This window comes from Dromiciops gliroides, chromosome 4 (genome assembly GCF_019393635.1).
Source record: "Dromiciops gliroides isolate mDroGli1 chromosome 4, mDroGli1.pri, whole genome shotgun sequence".
NCBI lineage: Eukaryota > Metazoa > Chordata > Mammalia > Microbiotheria > Microbiotheriidae > Dromiciops > Dromiciops gliroides.
In genome coordinates, this window is record NC_057864.1 from 390,953,864 (window position 1) to 390,979,352 (window position 25,489).

The 25,489-nt window shown below is 38.8% G+C and overlaps 1 protein-coding gene across 1 annotated transcript in view; it reads left to right on the forward strand.

The window, feature by feature from the left end:
• The window catches only part of MTHFD1L (methylenetetrahydrofolate dehydrogenase (NADP+ dependent) 1 like), a 218,868-nt gene that overhangs the window by 36,761 nt on the left and 156,618 nt on the right, over positions 1–25,489 (forward strand). Inside the window, exons 8-11 of the mRNA XM_044003413.1 lie at positions 8,432–8,543; positions 19,501–19,583; positions 21,359–21,456; positions 23,913–24,086. Coding sequence (XP_043859348.1) covers positions 8,432–8,543; positions 19,501–19,583; positions 21,359–21,456; positions 23,913–24,086 — 467 coding nt within the window. The remainder of the gene's footprint in view (positions 1–8,431; positions 8,544–19,500; positions 19,584–21,358; positions 21,457–23,912; positions 24,087–25,489) is intronic.

A 25,489-nucleotide genomic window follows, 5' to 3' on the forward strand; every position in this document is an offset into this window, starting at 1 on the left:
AAGTGACTTGCCCAGGTTCATACAGCTAGTAAGTGTCAAGTGTCTGAGTCCTGATTTGAACTCAGGTCCTCCTGAATCCAGGGCCAGTGCTTTATCCACTGCACCACCTAGCTGCCCTATAAGCTTGGTTGTTTTAATAAAATAGCTATCAAGTTCATTTTTATTTAGCTTTTTTTCTGCTTATTTTACTATAATCCTCATGTATATAATTTTCCTTGTTTTGCTTACTTTATTTTGTATCAGTTCATATAAATCTTCCCATGTTTCTCTGTATTCATGTTAGGATGCAATCATATTCTGTAACATGTTATGTGCCACAATTTATTTAACAAGAATGTTGGTATTTATAAGACCTTTCTTTCCTTCTTTGGGTATGTCTCCCAGTGAAATCTTGGTGTTAAAGGGCATGGACATTTTAGCAGCCTTCTTAGTGTAATTTCAAATTACTGTCAATAGCTGGATCAATTCACAGCACCCTCAACATTGTTAGTGTTTTGAGTCTTTCCACAACTCCTCCATCGTTAACTTCTCCCATCTTTTGTCACCTCTGCCAATTAGCTGGGTGTGAAGTGAAAACTCAGAGTTGTGGTTTGCACTTGTCTTACTATTCATGGTTTAGAACAGTCTTTCACATGGTTGATAATAGTTTGACATTCTTTTGAGATCTGTTTGTTCATATCATTTGAACCACTTATTCATAGGAAAATGGCACTGTGGTATTTGTGTTAGTTCTCTACATATCTCAGTTATCAGACCATTATCAAATATCATCAGTGCAAATTTTTTTCCTTCTCAGTGATTGCCTTTCTTGTTCTAGTAGTTTCTCAATTTCATGTCATTGAAATTATCTGTTTTATCTTTTATCTCTGTCCTGTGCTTGGTTAAGAACTCCCTTGCTAGCCTCACCTAAAAAAGTTTATGTATGGCATCTGTCTTTTCTAAGTTTATGGTATAACCTTTAATACTCAGGCTATATATCCATTTGGAACTCATTGGGGTATATCTTATAAGATGTTGATCTAAACTTAATTTTAGGGAGTCTCCATATTATTACACATGTTGTGTTCCAAAAGTTCACTTGTAAGTCAATTGCTTGGAACTCTAAAAGCACATTTTCCCAGAGAAATAAACTTAATAAATGGTGATTGGTTTCCCAGACTAGGCCACAAAAGACTTCCTGATCCCATGATATAGCTGAACTATAATGCTGTAATGATAGTACTACAGAACCTAAATTCTATAACGGTACTCTCAGGAAAATATTTTATGTTTCAATTTACAACTCTCAGCAGGAGGGGCGCAAAGCCTGCCTCTGCTGCCTTATTTGCCCTTCTCTGCCAGTAGCACTGGCCCTGGGTGTTAAGGAGAAAATTTTGGGCAATGTTTGGGAGGTGGTGTGACTTTGGAATATGTGGACCAGCCATGAAGAAGTTGCAGATAATTGGAAAACTGGTTCACAGGCTCTACTCAGGGAAATAAACTGAAAGAGGTGATTTCATTGTGCACTAAAGGGTAATATGAAGAAACATCATTTCGTAGACTGCTTGGTCATCTTGCCTTTGTATTACTCATGATGAACCATGAGAAAGGGGATCACCCTGAAGATAGTTGGGGCTTTTATACCAATATCTATTATAAGGGATGAAATTAGTTTAGTAAAGACATTCTACAAAAGACTGAAAAGAGCATCCAAGTAAACATATAGCTTAATATGTAATAACCATTTTAGACATAGACACATGGGAAAACAGCAAAAAAAAAAGTTGTAAAATTTGGTTTAAGATTAAGAAATGAAAGAAGACAAAAGCTTATCAATTACTCATAATTCTAGCACCTCTATATGATGAATACTTTCCTTGAGTAGAATTGGAAATTACTAAAGGTTGATAACAACAAATACTGCCACCAAAAAATGAAACTGACTACATTTTAGCAGGCAGGAAATGACTAGTTAAAAAGTGGGAGCCATTTCAATATCAAAGAAAAGATATTTAACACACTGAGTAAAGGACAAAGTTAACCTGTATGTCATTAGGCAGGTTCCAGTTCAACCTGCTTAAATGACCTTTATATTTAGAAACTTGAAGCTGATGTAGGTAAAAAACCAACTGCCATTTTATAGAGAAATTTAACCAATGTAAAACGGTCACCAAAAATGAAGAAGCTGAAAGAGCCTTGAACCTCCCTCAAGAAACATTTAATGTCCCTTTCAAACTTAGAGATACGGTTCCCAGGGACAAGTTTAGAACCCAAATGTTATGGGAATATTATGGGCCCCAGTTACCCCAGAAGTGGAGGTTAAGGAACTTCTTCCTTGAAACCCCAGGAGTTTTCCCTAGAGAGCAAAGAACCTTCTCCTTGAAACTAAACCAAAGGACAGACACACCCAGAGAGATAAGCAGCACTGGATCAGACTGAGCTAGCTCCAGGACTACCACCCTTCATTCCAGTCTCCCCCACCCCTGGGGAGATAAGATTAGGTGTGGCTGCTGCCTTTGTGGCAGGAGGAAGACAGAGATGGCTTGAGAGACAAGTAGCCACCCCTCACCCAACTCCCCCAGCCACCACCAGTGGGGGATGGTCCTCCCTCAATAAGGGAACCTACCACAGTCAGATGATCACCCCCATCAGTCCTCTATAAAAGTATCTGCCGGTCTCCTGCTCGAGGAGATTGGTATCTCAGAGCCATGTTCTGTGCCATGCCTTCTCTGCATGAGAAGAAGTCCAAGGATTTCTCTTTTGGTTTCCCTTCCCCAGCCCCTAAATAAACTATTATCTGGGCAGCTAGGTGGCGCAGTGGATAGAGCACAGGCCCTGGAGTCAGGAGTACCTGAGTTCAAATCCGGCCTCAGACACTTAACACTTACTAGCTGTGTGACCCTGGGCAAGTCACTTAACCCCAATTGCCTCACTACAAAACAAAACAAAAAACCCTATTATCTTATTCTATTGGATTTGTGTGCAAAAGGGTGTAATTCTTTAAAGAGGAATTCCTAAGGACCCCAAACCCCTATCCCCAACCCCTATCCCTATCCAAAACCCCCTACCCTATTTTCCCCACAACACAAGTTTGCATGGAAAACATAATAGAACTTCAGGGTAAGATTATGGATTGTTGAGGTTTTTGTTTCAGTTAACAAGTTTTTATTAAGCAGCATTAGGTACTTTGCTAGGTGCTAGGGAATACAAAGACACAAAAAGGAACAATTCCTGCTTACAGGAGCTTACTGTTTGGTAGGGCAGGAGGGACTGAAGACAAATACATTCAAAATAATTTGCAGGGTTAGACCATTGGCAGCTAAAAGGATCAGGAAAGGTTTCTTACAGAAGGGGGTGCTTTTGCTGAACTTTGGGGGAAGAAAACTAGGGATTCTGAGGGAGAAGTGAAGGAAGAATGCATTCCAGGAATTAGGGAGATCCTGTGCAAAAACAGGGAGATAGATGGGAAATGCAATGCTATGTATGAGGAATAGTGTGCTTTACATTATAGTATATGTAGATCAATGCTTAATAAGGCTTAACAGGTAGACTGGGACCAGTCTAGACTTTAAATGTTAAAGAGTAGTTTATATGTTTTATTTCTGGGACAATAAGAAGCAACTGGTATCTTTGTAAGCACCTAGCTTACAGACTGGGACATAGGAGGTATTTGAAAAATGCTTATTAAATCGAATTGAACATCACTATTCTCTCAGTAACAATCATGGAAAACTACATTTTTGGAAGACTCAAAATTGCAGATGTGTAACTAAGGGCAGCTACGGGGCACAGTAGATAGAGTGTGGGCCTGTAGTCAAAAAGACTCATCTCCCTGAGTTCAAATCTAGCCTTATACACTTACTACCTGTGTGATCCTGGGCAAGCCATTTAACCCTACTTGTCTCAGTTTCCTCATCTGTGAAATGAGCTGGAGGAGGAAACGGCAAACCACTCCAGTATCTTTGCCAAGAAAACTTCAAATGGGGTTCCAAAGAGTTAGTGGGGAAGGTTTCCACACTGGGAGTTCAGTCCGAAGTCCTCAGTGAGCTTTTTGGATGTGTCGTTTTGGTCTTTGTTGCCCTAAGAACTAAGAAAAAAATGTTATATATGATATATGTGTGTATGTGTACATATATTTACACATATATGTATATATGTAATTAGTCTGTTTTTCACATTCAATTTTTTAAAAATAGATTTTATTGATATCTTTTATTAGTTCTATCATAGTCATTTCTGTCTATATTTTCCCTATATCTTCCTCCCAACCCTCTCTTGTAAGAAGGAGAAATGAAAATTATTTAGAAAATCCAACGAGCATATAAAACAATAACATGTATCCAATTTTTATCTTGTATTTTCAAAATCTGTCTTGCTGATATCAGAGTAAGAGGGGTATGGGCAAAAGTTTCATAATTCAGCACTTAGACAATAGGTTTTGGACTAGCTATAGTGTATGATGATTCCATACTATCAAGTATTATCTGTAGTCTTGATATCGTTTTAATATTTTTCATTCTGGGACTGGATGGTCCATTCCAAGTATTAATCTTATTGGAAAAATCAGCATTTAGTTATGAAACAGTTCTAAGTCATTTCTTGGCATAGGTCTCCTTAGTTGGGGAATGGGGAATAGAAACACACAATGAGGTTGGTTATATCTCTAGAATCATAGCCCACTAGAATCTTTCCTTGCTTGTAGTGGATCACATACTCAATTTTATCCAACTTTCCGCCTTCTCTCCTGGCTCCTTCCCTAACTGCCCTTGCCCCCGGTATACTATAATTTGTGCCTTATGATTGTTTCTACAGGAAGATAGTTTGTTCTCTTGCACTGCGGGATTAGCTGTCCCCCAGTTGTGTATTAACATTGTTGATTTAGGAGTATGCCTGTTTATGAGTTTGAGGAGGAGGTAAGGCTCATGTCTTAGTGATTTATAAGTAATAAAAAGTACTGGTTGTAGCAGAGACACAATGCATGGTAAACACAAGTTCTTGGGGGACCTGAAGGACCTTTTGTGCAATCCTCCATTTTCTTAGATTGAATACTTAAGTTTTTGTAGTATTATCTTCACTTAATACAAATTTAAAGGGCTGCATTTTTGCTCCTCTTGTCAGAGCATTGAATTCCTGAATAACTGATTATTTTTTACACAATTTTCTGAAAGTTTGCCCTTTACCGTGGCTCAGCTTCTGACAGTGGTGTGTATATAGGGAAGAGTTGTCGTTTTTATGCAGATGTTTAAAGCCCTCCACCCACTGGAAAATTTTTTCTTATTTGTGACATCACCCAGATGTCCAGCTGTTTTTTAGATAAAGCTTGCAGATAGCATGTGCAACTTGCACTGACCCAACCGCTGTTAATATTGGGTTGCAGAAAATCCTGTGTTCCATGTCTTCATTCAGCTTCATTGTGTTTTGGTCCTGTAGTTATAGAAACCAGAATGGTTGTTGAGGCAAGCATTAGTTGTTTTTCTGTTATGTTTTGTTTTTTTGTTTTTGCCCTTTTATAGATTAATCAGGCTGCTCCTTTGTAGCAACATTAAAACACATTTTGTTTTGTATTTCCTCAAGTCCCTCTGGATGCTACCTTTTAAATCAGGGATTAATTGACTCTATGTAGATACTTAAAATTGAATCACAGTAAATGTCTTTTCTAACAGAGGAATCATGGGTTGTTACTTTTTGTTTTTAATCCCTGCTTTTATACTTATCTATATTGGGCTCTGCTTTTTCAGTTTCCTTTTAGAGATGCATTAAGTAATCATCTCATCATTTTATATATTATAGGAATTCTAGAAACATTTATCAAGGTCCTCCTATGTGCATAGCATTTTACAGAGCACTGGAGACACAAAGTTAAATGACAGTCCCTGCTCTCAAAGAAATAATAGTCTAACAGGAGAGACAGTCTGGAAGACAGCACTGTATAAACAAGCTTATTACAAGATACATTGGAAATAGTCAACAGAAGGAGGCACTAGATTGAAGAAGGACCAAGAAAGGATTCCTATAAAATGTGGCATTTCAGTTGACACTTGACGGAAGCCAGGAGGTGGAGATGGAGAGGGAGAGCATGGCAGGCATGGGGGACAGCTAGAGAAAATCCGGAGCCAAGAGTTAGTACATCTTGTTTGGGAAACAGCACAGAGGCCATTATCTCTGTATTACACAGTGTGAGGAAAAGGTTAAGGTTTAAGAAGGCTGGAGGGGTGGCTAGGTGGTGCAGTGGATAGTGCACCGGCCCTGGATTCAGGAGGACCTGAGTTCAAATTGGGCTTCAGACACTTGACGCTTACTAGCCGTGTGACCATGGGCAAGTCACTTAACCCCAATTGCCTCACCAAAAAAAAAAAAAAAGAAGGCTGGAAAAGTGGGGATGGGGGTGGGGGGTGAAACATGGAGGCATTGAAGGGCTGTGATACCAGGGGGTGAAAGGAAGTCACTGGAGTTTATTCCTTTTTGTTGTTGTTCAGTCATTTCAGTTGTGTCCAACTCTTCATGACCCCATTTGGGGTTTTCTTGACAAAGATACTGGAGTGGTTTGCCATTTTCTTCTCCAGCTCATTTATATAGATAAGGAAAATGAGACAAACAGGGTTAAGTGATTTGCTCAGGGTCACACAGCTACTAAGTGTCTAAGACCAGATTTGAACTCAGGAAAATGAGTCTTCCTGACTTCAGGTCTAGCACTCTATCCACTATGACACCTAGCTGCCCATTTATGGACTAGAGGGATTGGTATCATAGGTTCTGTGTTTTAAGAAGCTCACTTTGATAGCTGAGTAAAGGATGGACTGCAGTGGAGAGAGACCCTGAGGCAGGCTGACCCACCAGCAGGCTAAATGCTTTGGTCCAGTGTGAGAAGATAAGTGTACCAGGTGGTGGCAACATCAGGAAAGAGATGGGGCTAAACTTAAGCATTGTTGCAAAGATGAAATTGGCAGGCCTTGGCGATAGATTGGATATGGGTGTAAGGAGAGAGAGAGAAGGGAGTCAAGGATGATCCTTGGGTTGCAAGCCTGGAGAACTGGGAGAAAGAATGGAAGGTGCCCTTGACATTGATAGAGGAGTTTAGAAGAGAGGAGGGTTTGGGGGGAACAAATGAATTCAGTTTGCGACATGTTGAATTTAAGATGTCTGTGAAACATCCAGTTTGAGATGTCTAAAGGACTGGAGATCAGGAGAGAAGTTAGGCCAAAATAGTTTTAAGAATCATCAGCATAGAGATGATAAATTCAAGGGAGCTGATGAGATCACCAAGTGAACTAATATAAAACAAGGGTGAGCAAACTATAGCCCTCTTTTTGCCTGTGAAAAGAATGGTTTTTCCATTTGAAATAAAGCTTTATTGGATTTTACAACATAAAAACCATTTTTGTACACCTCAAGAGCTGTACAGAAGGGAAACGAGCTAGATTTGACCATAGTGGGTCCACAAAGAACAGAGGTGGGTCCAAAGAACAGAGATGAAAGAACATGTCTGGTATATTACTAAAGAAACGGTGCTCTATCCATCCCCTCTCTCCCTTTAGCAAAAACAAGCAGGGAATGAAAAATGAGTGGAAATGAAGGTGAAAGGCATGAAGGTTCTCACATGTTTTAACTACACCATCTTGCCATGCCCCAAAAGGAACTTGAAGTGAGAAGTCGACCATCAGATCTTTAAGGTCTCTAGCAATGCTAGAATTTCATAATCTTCTCTTTCCTTTAGTCCATGTATTAGAGTAATTAGGCTCCATTGATTCTGAGATCAGAGCAGAACCATTTCCCAGGCCTAATGCCTGGTTACAAATCATTGCTAAGTCCGTGGAAGATGAATCAGTGGGTATGATGACTGTTTGGGGATAACAATGATTTTTTTTTACCTAGCTCAGATAGGGAGCTTGACAATCATCCAAGCCAAGTTCCCACTGTAAACTCTTGTCTTACTTGAGCTCCTAAAAAGTCCTTAATGCTATTCAAATACAGTGGAGGATAACTTGACAACTACAAATAAATCTCATTCGGATTCCACAGCATAAGATAGGTTACAGTGTGGAAGAGTGAATAGCTTACCATTTTTTTTCCCCACAAAAATAACCTTGGAAGCCTGTTCATAAGAAACCAGAGAGAACCCTTCCTGTGCTCTCCCTTTTTGAAATAGGAAATTGGGGAAATGTTGGTTGGGATTTCCAGATTTTGTGCTCTGCCTAAAACCATTCCTCCCTCCTTTACTAGAGTATCTTCATTGTATTACAGTGGGCTTGTAACTTGTTCTGTTCATTTTGATTCCATAAATATTTACACAAAACATTGTTCTAAGGGAGTTAGTTTAATTTAGCCATCATCCTTGCTTTTCTGGGTGCATACAGTCTAGTAGGAAGAACTATGTATATAATACTGACAACAGTGATGATGAATATTGTTGAAAAGCATTAATTAAATCTTATTTTGCTAATTTTCTTTTTAGCTTAATGAGGCTGAAATTGTGGTGATAGGCTCTCCTAAGCCAGATGAAATTCCACTTAGTTGGATACAACCAGGAACTACGATTATCAATTGCTCCCACAACTTTCTGTCAGGTAAGTTTTGTTGAATATTAAAATAATATCAATTTAATATTTTGTCCCAAGAGGAAATATAACACATGATCATGTTCCCCCCTAAGAGGGAGGCTCAGAGACCCTCTCCTTCTAAGGGTTTGGTTTTTTTTTTTTTTCCCAAAGGGTTTTTAAGGTTTCTTTGCCCATGGGTTATAGGGCATTGTCAGGGTCAATACTGTGATACAGAAGCAAAGACAGTTTAACAATTTCAGTTATAACAAGTATGGAGAAAATACCAAAGCATCATGATAAGATTACAGGATTCCAAAAAAAAGGGTTTGGCAAGGATGACAATGCCCAGATGTCACCATAAGATAGAGACTTATATCCTGAGGGAAAAGAAGTCACTAGGTAGGGTCTTTTATCTGCTAGCTATCTGGGTTCAGTTTTGGAGTTCAGTTGAAGGACATTTTGCTCCTATTAATCCAGGGTTTCATAAAAAATACTTTTGGATAAGAAGGCACCTCTGTCAAATCCAGGTGATCCATATATTCATATTAACAGCTCCAGCCCATTTTCTTGGAATCTTTGCTAAGGAAAGGTATGAAAAAGACTAGCCTTGCTTGTTCAATAGAGCGAAATCATGTCAGTTCCATTGACATCACACTAGTATCCACATTTTGGTTTTCCTGGGTAGAACCCCAAAGTGCCAGTTTCACTAGGTCTCTCATGTCTCTCATATCACCTTCCTGTCTCTACGAATCCAAGTCAATAAGAACTTAAATTAAGAGAGAATGTTTATATTCTTGTGAGTGAAATAAAAGTAAGAAGAAGGAAAATTCATGATGTCCTAAGAACAATAGAAGGTCCAAAGCAAACATAAATGTGACATTTGTAAGATCATAAATGAAGTAAATGTTTGATGCTGCTTTTTATGGCATAGAAAGAAATCCTGGGATATTTATTTTTAGAGCATGACTGGGAGCACAAAGAGATGAATGACTTTCCCAAGGTCATACAGCCACCTTATCTTAAAGATGGGACTTGAATACAGGTCTATCTGACATCAAAGACCAGCTCTCTGTTTGCTATTCTCTTCTGCCTCTATTACTAGTCCATGATTTCTGGTTTTCAGCAATGTTAGAGCTGGGAAATGCTTTCACATCTGGAGAAATTTTCAGAATCCCAATGAGATTTTTAAAAAAATCTATTAAACCCTTCATGTCCCTAGGAGTTTATGAAAATGACATATGCAATTTAGTACTTTATTTGTGCAAATTTCCTTTGTAGAACCTAGTTTTTAATGGTATCTCTGAAAGATTAGATTTTAATCTGAATAATTCCCTTGAACAAGTAATCTGAGGATGTCAAAGTTTTGATGTTTTGTGGAGTTCCTCTTAATAGATTGATCATTAAAAGTTCATTTTAAGTTCACTTGGACCCAAATTGGTGACTGCATTGAATTTCCTTTTGGGCTTTTAAAAGTGGGTGTGGTTCTATTAAACACAAATTCAGCAACAGGTTCACTTTTCACATTTAGTGGGGAAAGTGCCTCAGGCTCAGTAATATCCTAACATGTTTTTACACTTTAAATGTTTAAAAAATGAGATTGGGGGATAATTACTAAAAAAAAAGAAAGAAAATCAAATGACAATGAAACAGTGTCCTGGTCCATCATAATGGCAATATAATCCCACCTTTAAAGGTGTAAAATTTTTACTTTAGCAATTTTTAAGCTGTATGAAATATATTCAGTTGGTTACTGAAGAACAACATTATTTCCTGCTCTTGCCACTCAAAACAAAGCATTCACATTTATTCCAGCAAGCAATTACAAACTCTGGCCCAGGACAGCGTTGTTTTTTAAATAAATGTATGATTGGGTAATGACAAGAATTATATAATGGGATTTTCATTCTAAACTTTTCTATTTTTTTTCTTCCATAAAAAATAAATGGGATATGGTGATTTATGAAGAAGTAATTCTATAGAGGTATTTTATTGAATCTCAGAAGAAAGGTCCCATATGGCTGGTATCCCAGAAGTAGTACATTTGAAAATCATTCTGCCTTGCTTCTTGAACCTTGCCAATATATTTGTTATAGTATGAGCTGAACATTTATGTTTTAAAACAGGGAAATTGAAACATATAATGATCAGCTATTATAAGAATGATTTTTAAATGTTGTAACTAAAATTTAGGAAATGCACTGTGACCTCACTACAATAGCACTTACAAAGCAAACAATTCAGTGTAAGTTCAGGTACATCCAGGTGGACCCAGAGGAAAAAGTAATTGATGGGGAGGTTCCAGTATAATCCTTAGAGTCCAATGCTTGCTGTTTCATCAGCTTTTGTCAAGCCGGGGTCCAAAGAAATTTCTTGGAAAAAAAAACTTTTTTGCAAAATTAGCATAAGCTTTTTAGTCCAGAGATCCCAGTATGTTGAAGTATGGATTCTGATGAGATTCTGGTAAGTCTGCAGGCTTACTTCTGCAGCTTTATCTTTTTGGTTGAGAGAAATGATTCTTTCCTATTATGTTAATAACCCATTATTAATTAGGATCCAGGGTTTTTATTTCCTCATCCATGAACCAGCCCCTGTAGATCAGTCAGCCAGTCTCTGAAGGGCATGGCTGATTGAGGAGATTGGCCTAGTCCCCTGATACATGCTCCTTCTTCTTGGGCAGGACCCCAACCTAACTACGAGACCTGACTTCTGTTTGAAGTGTAAACAGAATCTAATCTAAGTAAATTTTTGCCTGGAGAGAGTGAGCCTATGTCCTTTCACCCCTCCATTGTTGGTTAGGGTGACCTAGCTCTTGAGGGAGAAAACCAATCAGACTGATCTGGGTAGAGATGGAGGAGGCTGAGTCTCATGATCAAGCCACTTTCTCAGCAGGAGGAGCTGAACACTTTTAGCCCCACTACTCATTAATTGTTCACCATCAGGCTTGATTTCTCCTGCAAGGGGCATTCCTTTTCAAAAAATTATTTAAGATATTCAGTGTCTCTATTAGGTGTCTTTGGTTACTGAGAGAAACCACTGACCATCAATTTATTGACCCTTACTTCTTTTTGTCTATATCACATGCATATGGGAATTATGCAAAAGCTTTTGCTAGCTCGAGCAATTGTATGTACAATTTTCCCTTAAAATGTAAATGATTGGGGGCAGCTAGTGAATGAAGCACCAGCCCTGGATTCAAGAAGACCTGAGGTCAAATTTGGCCTCAGACACTTGACACTTACTAGTTGTGTGACCCTGGGCAAGTCACTTAACCCCCATTGCCCCGCAAAAAAGAAAAAAATTTAAATAATTCACTTTATAGCTGTTTTATCAGAATAATAAAAATAGCTTTCTGGATTGATCCTCTTACTGGCTGAATATTGTTTGATATTTTAGAATATACCTGAGTTCTGGAGAAATTAAGGGGATGTAAGATCGTATTTATTTTGTGGTTTTAAATAATACATTAATTTCATCTACTGGCCAAGAATTATCTTCTCCATCAGATTGCATCCTAAATCATCCCCTGGCTTTCTCTAGCCTTCAGTGTATTTTTTTTTCCTACTGGTTCCTTCTCTCTTGCTTTTAAATAGTCCCCACTCTCCCTAGTTCTTAAAAAACCTTCACTAATATTTACCACCCCCTCAAAATGGTGTCCTAGATCTCTCTTCCCTCCCTTAGACAAACTCCTTTAAAAAGCTGTCTACATATCTACACTTCCTCTCCTCTCATGCCTCAACTCTGGCTTTCCATGTCATCACACAACTGAAACTATTCTCCAAATCTGTCAGTGATCGATCAATTGATCTCTCTCTCTCTCTCTCTCTCTCTCTCTCTCTCTCTCTCTCTCTCTCTCTCTCTCTCTCTCTGTCACACTCTCATCTTTTCAGAAAAGACTCTTATTGAGAGGACTTAACAAGAAAAGTATTTATACAAACCACTTTCCCAAACCAGGGGTACATCCTCACCTTGAACACACAAGGTCCCTGGAGAGAGTAGGTTCAAATTTAAAATAACAAAGGTAGAAAGGTACATGTATTGAGAACACATGGCAAAGGGATTAAAGTCCCCTTTAGGAGTAGCTTTCTGCTGGGCTCTGAAGGAAGAGCCCATAGATGACACTTGGCCCTGTCCTGAGGAGTCATACTCCCTAAAGCTACCTTTCCTCTGTGTCTGGTATGTCCATCGTCTCTCTGCTCCCAGTGCAGATGTTGCCTTGTATGTACCAGGGTCATGGTTACAAGCTGGTAGCGTTTTGGCCATTAGGATCATAATAACATTTTGTGCCTTGGCAGAACTTGCTCCTCCTAAGGAAGAACAGAGGCAGAGATGTGTGCCCAGGTGGAGGTGCGAGGGAGCTGTGGATTCAATTTCTTTCTCTTCTCCTTTATTTCCTGCCTACTATATACAAAGCAGTAGGCTTGGTGCTGAGTGGACTGAGAGAAAAAAGAAACGTCCTCTGTCCTTACAGTCTAGAAGCTAGGGTTCATGTCAACAGGCAAGTCGATACATGATCATTTTAGGAAAGGAATAATCCTAAGAGCCAAGGGGGTCAGAAAAAACTTGCAGTAGGAGGTGAGTCATAAAGGAAGCTCTGAGTTCTCAGAGGTAGGAGAGAGAGGTGAACATAGGCTTAGCATACCAGTGCTAAAATATGGGAGTGGGGCATGCAATTGCTTAGATCAGGGGAAACTTAACAGGTCAGTTTGGGTGGAACATGGGGTTCAGGAAGGTGAGTAATAAGATCAGGCTAGGACCAGATTATGAAGAGGAGCCTACGAAGACGCTTGCCACTTTAGTTCACACCTTCATCACTTTGCACAGATTATTTCAATAGCCCCCTAATTGGTTTCCCTTCATCAAATTCCTCTAGTTCAGCCTACGAATGGCTACCAAAATAATTTCCCTTAAGCACAGATCCTACCATGTGATACCCCCTACTCATTACATTCCAGTGGCTTCCTATTACATCTAGGATAAAATCTAAATTCTCTATTAAGCTTTTATTCCTGCCATCCACTGCCTTCACTCCTATTCATGTACTGCTGAATGAAGCCGGAATGAAATCATGGTACTGTGCTGACTGGGTCTGCTACAGATTTATATTACATGATCTCAACTGGGTTCCCAGTGTGGCACCGCAATCCTTTTACACCTCCCTATTACATTCACTTATCCACTCACTTCTTTTCCATAACTTTTCATGCTTCCTTAAGCCTCCCAGAGCTCTGTTTTTTCCCTTTCCTTTACCTTCCCCCTAGCTCCTCCTCCTCCTCCTCCTCTTCTTCTTCTTTCTTCCTCCTCCTCCTCTCTCTCTCTCTTTTTGGTGAGGCAGTTGGGGTTAAGTGACTTGCCCAGGGTCACACAGCTAGTGTCAAGTGTCTGAGACAGGATTTGAACTTGGGTCCTCCTGACTCCAGGGCTGGTGCTCTATCCACTGCGCCCCCTAGCTGCCCCTTCTCTCTTTATCTCCTATCATTCAGATGCCTTCTGCTATTATTTCCTTCCTGCCTGTCTCACACGAAGAAGTGATTCATATCCTTGTTAAGGTTACCACCTCTACATTCTCAATGATCCTATTCTGTCCTGTCTTCTCTAGCAAACTGCCCCCTCCGTTAGCCCAAAGCTCTACCTTCAATCTCTCCCTTTCTGTTAGCTTCCTCCTTGCCCTCTATAAACATGTCCATGTCTCTTCCATCCTCAAAAACTCCTCACTTGATCTGTCCATCCCCACTAGCTGTTGTCCTATACATCTTCTCCCCTTTGTGGCTAAAGTCCTCAAGAAGGCCAGGTGCAATAGTTGTTTCCGCTTTCTTTACTCTTACTCTCTTCTTAACTATCTGCAGTCTGGCATCTGGTCTCATCATTCAACTGAAACTGCTCTCTCCAAAGTTACTAATAATCTCTTAATTGCCAAATCTCATGGCCTTTTTTCAGACCTCATCCATCTCTTCTCTGCAGGCTTTGACACTGTTTATCACCCTCTTCTCCTTTGTACTCTATCTTCTAGGTTTTTGTGATACTGTTCTATCTTGGTTATCTTCCTACCTATCTAACAAGTCTTTAGTCTCCTTTGCTAGATCTTCATGCAAGTAGTTCCTGCTAATTTGGGGTCCTTTAGAGCTCGTTAACTCCCATGGACTTAAATATCTTCTTTATGTTGATTATTTTCAGATCTATTTGTCTAGCATTAACCTCTCTCTCCACCTTCAGTATTGTATCTTCAGGTGCCTATTTGACATCTCAAACTGGGTTCTCATGGGAATCTTAGACACAGCATATCCAAAACCAAATTCATTATCTTTTCCCCAGAATCCTTCCAAATTTCCCTATTAACTGCCATCCTTCCAATCACCTTGGCTCACAAGCTTTGTATCATCTTCCATTCCTCACTCTCTCTAACCTTGTCCAATCAATTGTAAAATCCTGTCCTTTCTTCCTTCATAACAACCTTTCCCGTAAGCCCTCTTCTCTCTCCTGACACTGCCACCACACTGTTACTGGTCCCTATCACCTCACTGATTGCCTTCTAGTTCTCTCTGTTTTAAGACTGTACTCCACTCCCTACTTTAAGCCATCCCATGCTCCTTTGCCAAAATTGGTTTTCTAAAGCATGTTTCTTCCTCCCCTCCAGTGTTGTCCTCATCATCCCCTGTCCACCACCCCCCATCTACTCAAACTCCAGTTGCTCCCTGTCAAATATAAGACCCCTTGTTTGGTATTGAAAGTTCTTCATAACTTGCCCTCTCTCCTACCTTTCCAGTCTTGCTAGACATTACTCCCCTCACCATACTGAGCTGTCCAGTGACGCTGGCCTCCTTGCTCCATCTTCCTCTTTCAGGCATCATCCCTGGCTTTTCCTCATGCCTCAGTAGAACTCTCCTTCCTCACCCAGCTTCCTTCAAGTCTCAGCTAAAATTCTGCCTTCTGCAAGAAGCCCTTCCCATTCTTCCTTAATCTTCTTTCTCTCTGAGATTATCTCCAATTTATCCTTTATCTTTTTATCTTTGGAATGTACTGTTTGCTGTTGTCTCCCCTGTTAGACTGTGAACCTTTGAAGAGCAGGAAGTGGTTTTTGGTTTTGAACTTTTATTTATATTCTGAGAGCTTAGCACTGTGCCAGGCACATAGTACCCACTTAATACATGACTCATTGTTTCTAGCCTTAACAGTAGTCTCTCTTCCATGCTCCACAAAACCAAACTGTCCTTCTCTCAATTCCTTACACATGCCCTCCATCTGCCATTTCTGTGTCTTTGCACAGGCAGTTTCACATACCTAGAGTTCACTCCCTCTTCACCTCTGCCTCACAGGATCACTGTATTCCTATAAGACACATCTCCAGTGATATCTCTTATATGAAGCCTTTTCTGGTCCCTGCAGTTATTAGTGCCCTGTCCTCCCATCTTATTTTTAATTAACTACTTCGTATATATAGGAAAGGAGGAAAGTTAGCAATAATCTCAATTCTAATTGCTTGCAAATAGGAAATGTTTCCATTCCGTGTCTTCATATTCTTCCCTCCCATACCACTGGGTCATAGTGGGTGCTTAATAATCTTTTTGTTTGTTTGTTTTTTGTTTTGTTTTAGTTTGGTTTTGGTGAGGCAATTGGGGTTAAGTGACTTGCTCAGGGTCACACAGCTAGTAAGTGTTAAGTGTCTGAGGTCGGATTCGAACTCAGGTCTTCCTGAATCCAGAGCCAGTGCTCTATCCACTGCACCACCTACCTGCCCCTGGAGTATTTTTTGTCTTTTATTTTAAATTTTCATTGATTTCTACTTCTTAATTTAAAAGTTTTACACTTTTCAAGAGTATAGAGCCACTTAAAAATACCCTTTTCCCAGTGATTTCCTTTTTTATTGTGTCTCCATGATTCTGAAAATCCCATGTATATTAGTGTTGAGATGATTACTAATTTTCTCTCCTTTCTGACATGCATCTTCCCTCCTGCCAGGATTAGTGAAAGTGCTCTAAATTTTATAGTTATAATTTTTTTGTTGGCATTCTAGTGCTCAAGCGAGTTCACCAAAACTCCATTGTTCCATTTTGATTTTGTTCTAGAACCTATTAGAGTACTCTTTGAAATGTTCATTTAAAATTCACCTTTTTGAACATTATGCCTAATCAGAAGTGAAAAAAGCCCTCCTCAGTACTAATGAGTACAGCATCTACATCTTAGTCCTTTCTGGTTTTGTATAAATGTTGCGGAATCACATGGGCCATACAGAGAGAAACAGACCTGGGCTAAAAGAGGTTCATTCTGTGTTCACCCAAACTCTCTCTCTCCTGATAAGGAAAGCACCCACAGCCAAATCAAATAAAATCCAAAGTGTTTCTATGAAGCTGAGATGGCAGTCGGACAAAGGAATTTGACTTGGTCCCTCCCACTTCATTTATTATATTGGCAAAGTTCCCTGGGTGATCTCAAAACAACCAGTATCAGTTAGTGACTGGGGAGAAAGCTGCCCGTGTTTCCAAGAAAAACCTTGCAATGTGTTATCCTTAAATGAATAATAAAACCTTCCAAAACTCCAGTTAATATGAGCAAAATTACAAATGAAAGATCATCTTTTAAAATAATTTGCAGAGCTGTTTTATAAGACTGCATGATATAATAGCTCTAGAGATCTGGACCTGACCCAGTTACACTGGCCCCCTTGTTGTTACTCACACTTGATACTCTTATCTCATCTCTCTGTGCCTCTACCCTGGCTGTCCCCCTATGCTTGTAGTGCTCTTTCTCTTCCAACTCTTGGAATCCAAGGTTTCCTTTGACGTTCGCCTTCAGCAGTTTTCTGCACAACCCTCCCAGAAGCTAGTGACTTTATGTGTTTTGTTTATAAATAAATATGCAGATATGTACATGCATGTGTCATCTCCCTTGGTAGAATGTAAACTTCTTGAGGACAGGGACTGTCTCAATTTTTGTCTTTGTATCCCCCAAATCTAGCATAGTTAGTAGCAGACACATAGGAGGCACTTAGTCTTTACTTGCTTAATTGATTGGCCTCTTCTGCTTTGATGAAAGATGTTAACTGTGTTGAATTTTGTCAACACAAAGCTTTTTTATTAATTTTTTAAATGGGGATAATACTTATTACTTGCCCATATGATATCTGGGATTGTTTTTAAGGTTATTTAATTCTTTTGGTAAAACTATCCCTTTAGCTAAATTATGGCACACACATATATAACTCATAAATGCAAACAGCTTTTGCATATTCCTGGAGTGTTCATGAAGGGAAAGGCCTGGAAAAAACTGAAAGAACTGGCATATTATATGGATAAGAGCATGAAAGATTTTCCACACTGCCACCAGTGGGACAGTGCTTAAAGTATATCTGATACAGGGAAAGGAAGGAAGGGAAAAAGAAAGGCAAATTAGAAACCAGCACAATTTCATGTTGTGGTATAATCCACTCCCCATCCCCAGCTTTATGATTTAAACAGATGAGGACAAAATGAGAGCAGCACATTTCTTCTCACCAGTGGGTGGATGAAGCCTAGAGCCCAAATCTCCAGAGATGAAGCTACACAGCCAACTGGACTTCTGGATTTTTCCTAAAGATGATTTATAAAAGTGAAGGGCTGCTAATTTTCACATAATACCTGAGGGGAATGACTTTCTAACGCCTTCAAGAAAATCTGACATAAAAACATACACTTCATGCATTTCGTGCTGTTCCTTCCAATGTATTGTCAGCAAAATGGATAATTTAAGATCATAGTTGTTTCAAAGCAAAGAAAATGGTCCTTGAATCAGAACATGGTCATACGAGAATCTTTCTTTCCTTCATCAGAAGAGACTCAGGGGAAATGCCTTAAAGGATATTATGTATTTTTTTTAATAATGTTTATAAGCAATATGTCTGTATAGATTGTTGAATATATTAAATATACTTTTTGTATCTGCCTGTCTCCTACAGATCAAAGAAATACTCTTTAATCTCTCCTACAAAATTAATAAACAGATCAAAGAAATTATATCTTATAATATCTCCTATTAACCAGATCAGAGAACACGATATCCATACCTGTCCTCCTACAAAACAGATCAGAGACAGACAAAAAAATCAATTTAATATTTTGTCCCAAGAAGAAATATAACACATGATCATGTGGAGACTCCCCTCCTAAGAAGAGAGCTCAGAGACTCCCCATTTCTGAGAGTATATATGGTTTTTTTTGTCCACTGATTACAGGACATTGTCAGTTTCAATACTATGATACAGAAGCAAAGGCAGTTGAACAATTTCAGTTATAACAAACATGGAGAAAATACTGAAACATCATGATAAGATTACAGGATTCAAAAAAAAAGGGTGCTTTGCTGTTTAACTTTGTATTCTATAGCACAATCTCTTAGTTTATTTACACCATCTAGTAAAGAACAAAGCAACTTCTGATAGGACTGAAATTTCATGTCAAGGGAGTCATTCCTATTCAAGAATTTCCTTCTGAAGGGTTTAGGTCACTCCTTTTTTGTTGTTGTTGTTGTAGTAAAGATCCTGCCTTTATTGTTTTGAGCAGTCAGCTGTAGCTCTAATTAAACCATATTTTTAAATGAATAGTTTTAATTACAATGCTCTGGATTATGCTCAAAGGAATTTACTTAATGAATGCATGGAATGTATTTCTCTGTGGTGAGGTTTTAGTACTAATAAATTATTCTGTAGTTTATATGCTTTATTTAGTTAACAGAGGAAAAGTTATATAGGGTAAGAAATGACACTGTTGCCATTTGTTTCATGAGTAATAGGTATTGCATTAAATGCCCAAGGCAGCCAAACAGTTTTATCATATTAGAGGAGCCCTGAATTAGAGATTTAAATTCCAAACTCTTGTCTGATGACCTGATGTAACCTATCCCCAAAATCATAACTCTCTCACTATGTTATTGACAGTGACTGTGACTACCTCTCTTAAGGATTACTCATTCATCAAACAAACTTTTACAATAATATCTTTTCCCCAACATTTTGCAGGGAAGCATGAATATGGTGTACAATTTAGTGGCCTGACTGTAGAAGATGATGTAGGTCTTCTCGCAGCAGCTCTGAGGATTCAGGTTTGTTCATTTCTCATGCAGTTCATTGGGTTCCATGTTTCGTGAGGAGCAAAATGCTTCGTCTTTTATTGTCAATACTGTCCATGTTCCTGGTAATTGGCAGTGACATTCTTTGGAAGAGAAAAAACCTGAGCCCTAAATTGGATGGATAACTGCTATAGAAATAAAATGTGACTCATTTCTGTTTTCTTTACAAGAGCCTTAAGCAGGTGAAGCTTTTAAAGTACAAAATATTACAGGATTGTTATTGAACATCCTAAATCTTTATAAAAACGATAGTGGGGCTGTGCTTTTAGTGATTCTCCTTAAGTGTGACCTTGTATATAATGTATACAATATACACTACCATTCTGGAAGTATAGATATTGTTGAGGAATGAATAATGTGGGAGTGTATATCAGCTCTACATATAAACATATTAATAGCAAACTATGTTGACTACTTAGCACAACCTTGTATTTTGTTGACTGAGGGGGGAGGTAGCATTATGGATTGTTAGTCCTCATTAGGGTGTTAAAAATCAGGAATAATTTAAATGTTACTATTGTACTGCAAGAAGTTAAGGGAGGCCAATATAGCTTCCTTTTTATGCACTTCTACCCCCTATCAAGGTTTTGTTCATAAATGAATTGTCTTATACCTGTTAAACCTTTAACCTTTTTGCTAACCAAATAGGCCATTATTTTGAAATAAAGATATAGATGTGGGAGTACTTTCTCCAGTGGGCCAAATCACCTCCATCCTTAAGTACCTTAACCCTAGTCATACTGTGTATCTCTTGTACGTGTCTTCCTGCACATCCTTCATAAGGTGCTGACCCAGCTTGCTAGAGGTATCATTCTTTGATCTCCTGGTATTTAATCTATACCAGTGAACAACTTGGTGGGGCTGCTCATCAGATATCTCCTAATCTTGGAACATGACCAGCCTACCTCCTTCTTAGTCATACACACACCTTATATCTTTTTTGCTACTTCAAAGGAAACATACTGATCACAAACATTGTGAAGCATTTGACCCAAACTAGTTTATGAAGGTTTGTTATATTTAATTTGCCTCATGAGAATACAGTTTTACTGAAACTGTTATGTGAGATAATGGTGATTAAATGGACAGAAGTTGAGAAATTGAAAGGGAGATTTGTAGACTGAAAGAACCCATTGTTTGTTTCCTATTTTTCACCCTTTGAAATTCAAGCGACAAACTAAAAAATAATAATAATAAAAGAATGGTTCCCTATCTTTGTATGAAACTTAACCCTTTAGTATCTATCAAACCTCAACTGAATCTCCTCTCATTACGACCTGGATTGGATAGGTTTATCTTCCTATTACTGGGGGGAGTGGGGGGGGGCCAGGAAAAGCTTCCTAGAAAATAAAGGATGAAATAAAGGTCATCTTCATGCTCCACACCAACCCCCCTCCCCCAGGTTTAGGGATGGAGGAAGGGAAAAAATTACTCCCACAATATGTAGTAAATGAACATGGCATAATTGCATTGAAGGGGTCTTGCTCATTGTCTTTTGCCTTCCTCTGTTTCAGTTTTTCCTAATAATATGTAAATTTTTTTAAGCCTCCCCCCAACAAAATCCAGTCCCACATAATCTAAATATGTTGTACAAAGCTCTGCCTTTTAGTGTTTTAACTACTTTTATCTTCCTTGGAGGATTGCTAAGAGGAAAATACTATATTAATGCGCTATTTTTGCCTCTGTGAGTGTATATTTTCACATGCTTTGTATTTGATTTTGAAAATATATTTTTTCTTTTTTTCAAGAATGTAATTAACAGTGGAAGGAGGTGGCTTAGAGAGCAGCAGTACAGGAGGTGGAAGCTTCGATGTTTGAAGCTTCAGCCGCTCTCACCAGTACCCAGGTAAAAAGACTTCTGTATTCTTATATCGGGGGCACAGTTGTCCAGTGTTTTCTTAGTGAAATAAGAGATGTGATTTTGGAGCTAACCGTGTATTTCTCCTGTTTACCTTGCAATATTTGTTAGTCTTTCTCAGTAGTTAAAAATTTTATATAATCTAAACTGATTACCTTAAAATTGTAAGCTCTGTTTTAAAATATGTTGTAGTTCTAGTGGAAAGTCATTTTGCCTGTTGTAGTCAACAGGTTTATTCAAAAGTAGAGTCCTTCACTGAGTGATATAGTAAAGTTAAGGTAGATTCACTATCTCTGGTCAACCAGCATGTACCCCCTAAATCTTTGTATTAACTTTTGGAAAGTATAATTTTTTTTCTTTCAAAGATTCATTAGTTTGATTTGCAAAATTTGGCTTTCTCTGCCACTGAAATCAAGACATATTGAAGTAATTTTCGGGCCATAAAAAATAAAAATGAAGTTAGCATGGATCTTTTAGTTTGTCAGAAGATAATCCTTAAAGAATTGTGAAATTCTGCCTTACTGACTTACGTTATTAGAGTCAGGGAATAATTTTTTTTTTAAGTCAGAACCCAGAGGGAAAAAATGAAGATGTAGGAAGATAAAAAGCACCCTGGGAACCTGATTAGGTCTGTGGAGAGACATGTGTTGCTCTACTTTTCCATGCATTGTAGGTCTGTGGAGCTCATTCTGAACTTCTTGCTCCCTGAGTATCATTTTATGTTTTCTGCTTCGCTGGGTAAGATTGCCCTTTATCCCTGACACTGATCTCATTCCCTCCACATGCCTACCATGCAGCAGACCACCTCTAGAATGTGGTTGGCCTCATATCCTCCCCTGAACTAATCATACAGCATAGGGAAACCATGGCAGAGGGTAGTGTTTGGTGTTAGGGCTAGATGGTGAACTTGCCTATGGCTGGAGGAATGGCTGAGTGAGAGAAGAGGGACTCACTACCAGTCTGGAGCAGGCTCTGTGGCACGCTGAGAAGTCAGAAGAGCTATATAGTACAACATTGGCAGAATGTCACTGTACTGTACAGATTTGGATTTGATTGGCTCGATGATTTTCTCAGGATTCTGTAGGCAAAGTCCAAACTCAGATTTACTGAATATGAAGTTAATTACTAGGTTGTTTTGTTTCAGAATTAACTATTCGTTATTTTTGTCTGTGATTTCATTGGTGTACCAAGTGAAAAAAACTCCCTTTACCAACACTGGTAAATGCTCTGCAATTTATGCTGCCTTCAATTACCCAGTGTGGTACAATGGAAAGAGCACTAGGTTTGGAATCAGAGGGCCTGGGTCCCACCTTTTTGTCCCTTACTCCATGAGTGATCTTAGGAAAATCACTTAACCTTTCTCAGCCTCAGTTTCCTCATCTATAAAAGGAGGGGGTTAGGCTATTAAAGGTCCCCTCTATATTTATGATCCTTATAATCTTAGTTTCCTGAGAGCATTGTGACATTAAGTGACTTGTCTGGAGCTACACAGCAAGTATATGTCAGAGGCCAGACTTGAAATATGGTCTTTGGTGACTTCGAGGCTTGTCCTCCATCCACTCTGACCTGCTGCCTCTCTCTTTCTGAGTTATGCAGTTAAAAATTTATTTTGAAGCTTGTTTTTGGATTTAGAATGAAGCACTGGAGGAAAAAAGAAAAAGATGTATTAAGCAGATACTCTTTACAAAGCATCATGCTAAGCACTGGGGATCCCAGTGGAAAAGTAAGACAATTCTTGCTCTCAGACATTTCACATTCTACCGAGAGGAGACAATACATAGAGGAAGAAGAAAGCAAATGGTCCGCATGTAAAATGAAATTGCAGTTTTGTATTTTTGAACATCGAAGAGTCTCTTATATCCGGAACATCATAAAAAACATTTTGTAATCTTGAATATGTGAATGGCTAAAGATCATAGTTACACCCCCACGTAAAAGGACCCAACAAGACCGCAATTTTAGGCCTCCTTCAGGGCATCAGGTGATGGAGATAGTACATCCAGTATGGGGTTTTGGGGGGATGTTGGGGGGGTATTAAAATGAATAATATCCTTATCCTCAATTACCTAGGTTAGTTCTAAAAAGACCGATGAGTTGCTTTTCTTTTTTTTTTTCTTCTTAGTAAGGCAATTGGGGTTAAGTGACTTGCCCAGGGTCACACAGCTAGTAAGTGTTAAGTGTCTGAGGCTGGATTTGAACTCAGGTACTACTGAATCCAGGGCCGGTGCTCTATCCACTGCGCCATCTAGCTGCCCTGAGTTGCTTTTCTTAAAAAAAAAAACAACAACTTTCTAATAAGCTTTAATCATTTTTGCTCAGGGGGAAAGCCCTAAACAGATAGGTTGTGTTAATTTGATTGGTAGCCTATTTCTTGTTTTTGTGCTTTGCCATCGACCACCTAGGCTGAGAAGTCCCTTGTCTTCTATTTGTTTTTTTCCTCCCAGTGATATTGAGATATCCAGAGGACAGACTCCAAAAGCTGTTGATGTCCTTGCCAAGGAGATAGGATTGCTTGCAGATGAAATTGAAATCTATGGCCAAAGCAAAGCCAAAGTACGCTTGTCCCTGCTCGAGAGGCTAAAGGATCAAGCAGATGGAAAATACGTCTTAGTTGCTGGGTAAGACCACGCTTAACCCTTCCTTTTAACAGCCTTGCCCTTGAAACAACATCCTACTTCAGCACTTGTGTTTGCCCTCCCTATAACTCAAATTCACTCTACATTTATCTTTTCATTCTCAAACATGGTGATGCTTTGTTCATTTCATTTGCTATGAGAATGGGTATTCAGATACAGACCATATTTCATTAGGATGCATTGGTTTGTAGATGGCATTAACGTTTGTTGAATTATGAGGGGGAAAAGCACATACATCATTCATACTTTTCATGAAGAGAATCTTGTTTTAACTAATACCCTCATGATATTCTATTTTATAAAATGAAGCTATTTCTCTGACCGGGTCAATAGTACATGCTAATTGAAAGACTAAGAGAAAGAAGCGCTAGATTTGCAATCAGATGAACCTGCTTCAAAACCTGGCTGCCTCTTCTTAGCTAGCCGTATGATCTTTGAACCCAAGATCCTCATCTATAAAGGGGGACTAATACGGTTTCCATTGTCGACCTCGTATACAGAATATCCCAAAAGTGTTGACATAGTTTTAAGCCTATTGTATTTGGTTGTTTATATGTGAAGTACATGGTCACTGTAACTATATGCATTTCAGTTACTAATACAGTTATCTCTTCCACATTTCAGGGATTAGGGGTGTTGCTCCCCCAATCTGGAAAATCCATGTAAAATTTTTTGTCCCTACCTTTGTACCAGAAAAGAAGTCTGAATTTTTTTTTTCTTTTTCTTTTATGGGGTGTTTACAGCACCTTATTGTAAAATTTGGGTTAAGTATTTTTCCATCATCTACTGGCTTTTGCATGTTACCTGTGGCTTCTACAAAACTCCCCCCAATTCCCTTTTAATCTCTTATGCCAGGGGCAGCTAGGTGGCACAGTGAATAAAGCTACTGGCCCGGGATTCAGGAGGACCTGAGTTCAAATCCATCCTCAGACCCTTGACACTTACTAGCTGTGTGACCCTGGGCAAGTCACTTAACCCTCATTGCCCTGCAAAAACAAACAAACAAAAAATCTCTTATGTCAACTCACGGTATTTTGAAACCGAGATAGAGAAAGTTGCAGTGTGGAAGGAATAACTGTATTATTAAATGTTCATTTGTCTTCTCATATTGGAACTATGCTTGTTATTTGTAATTTTTCACCATTCACTTTCAATTGTTTTGTAGTGGAACTTTGAATTTACATTGTTGTTTTCTTGGCTCTGCTTACTTGTGATGGAATTTAAATGACAAAGAAAATTAATTTTGTTTTACCCTAGAGGCAATAGGAAGTCGCTGGAGCTTTTTTAAATAAGGGTGCAACTTGATTATACTTATGCCCTAGGATTTTTGTGGCCCATGTGGGGAATGAATGAATGAATTGGAGAGGAGGGAGATCATTTAGGAG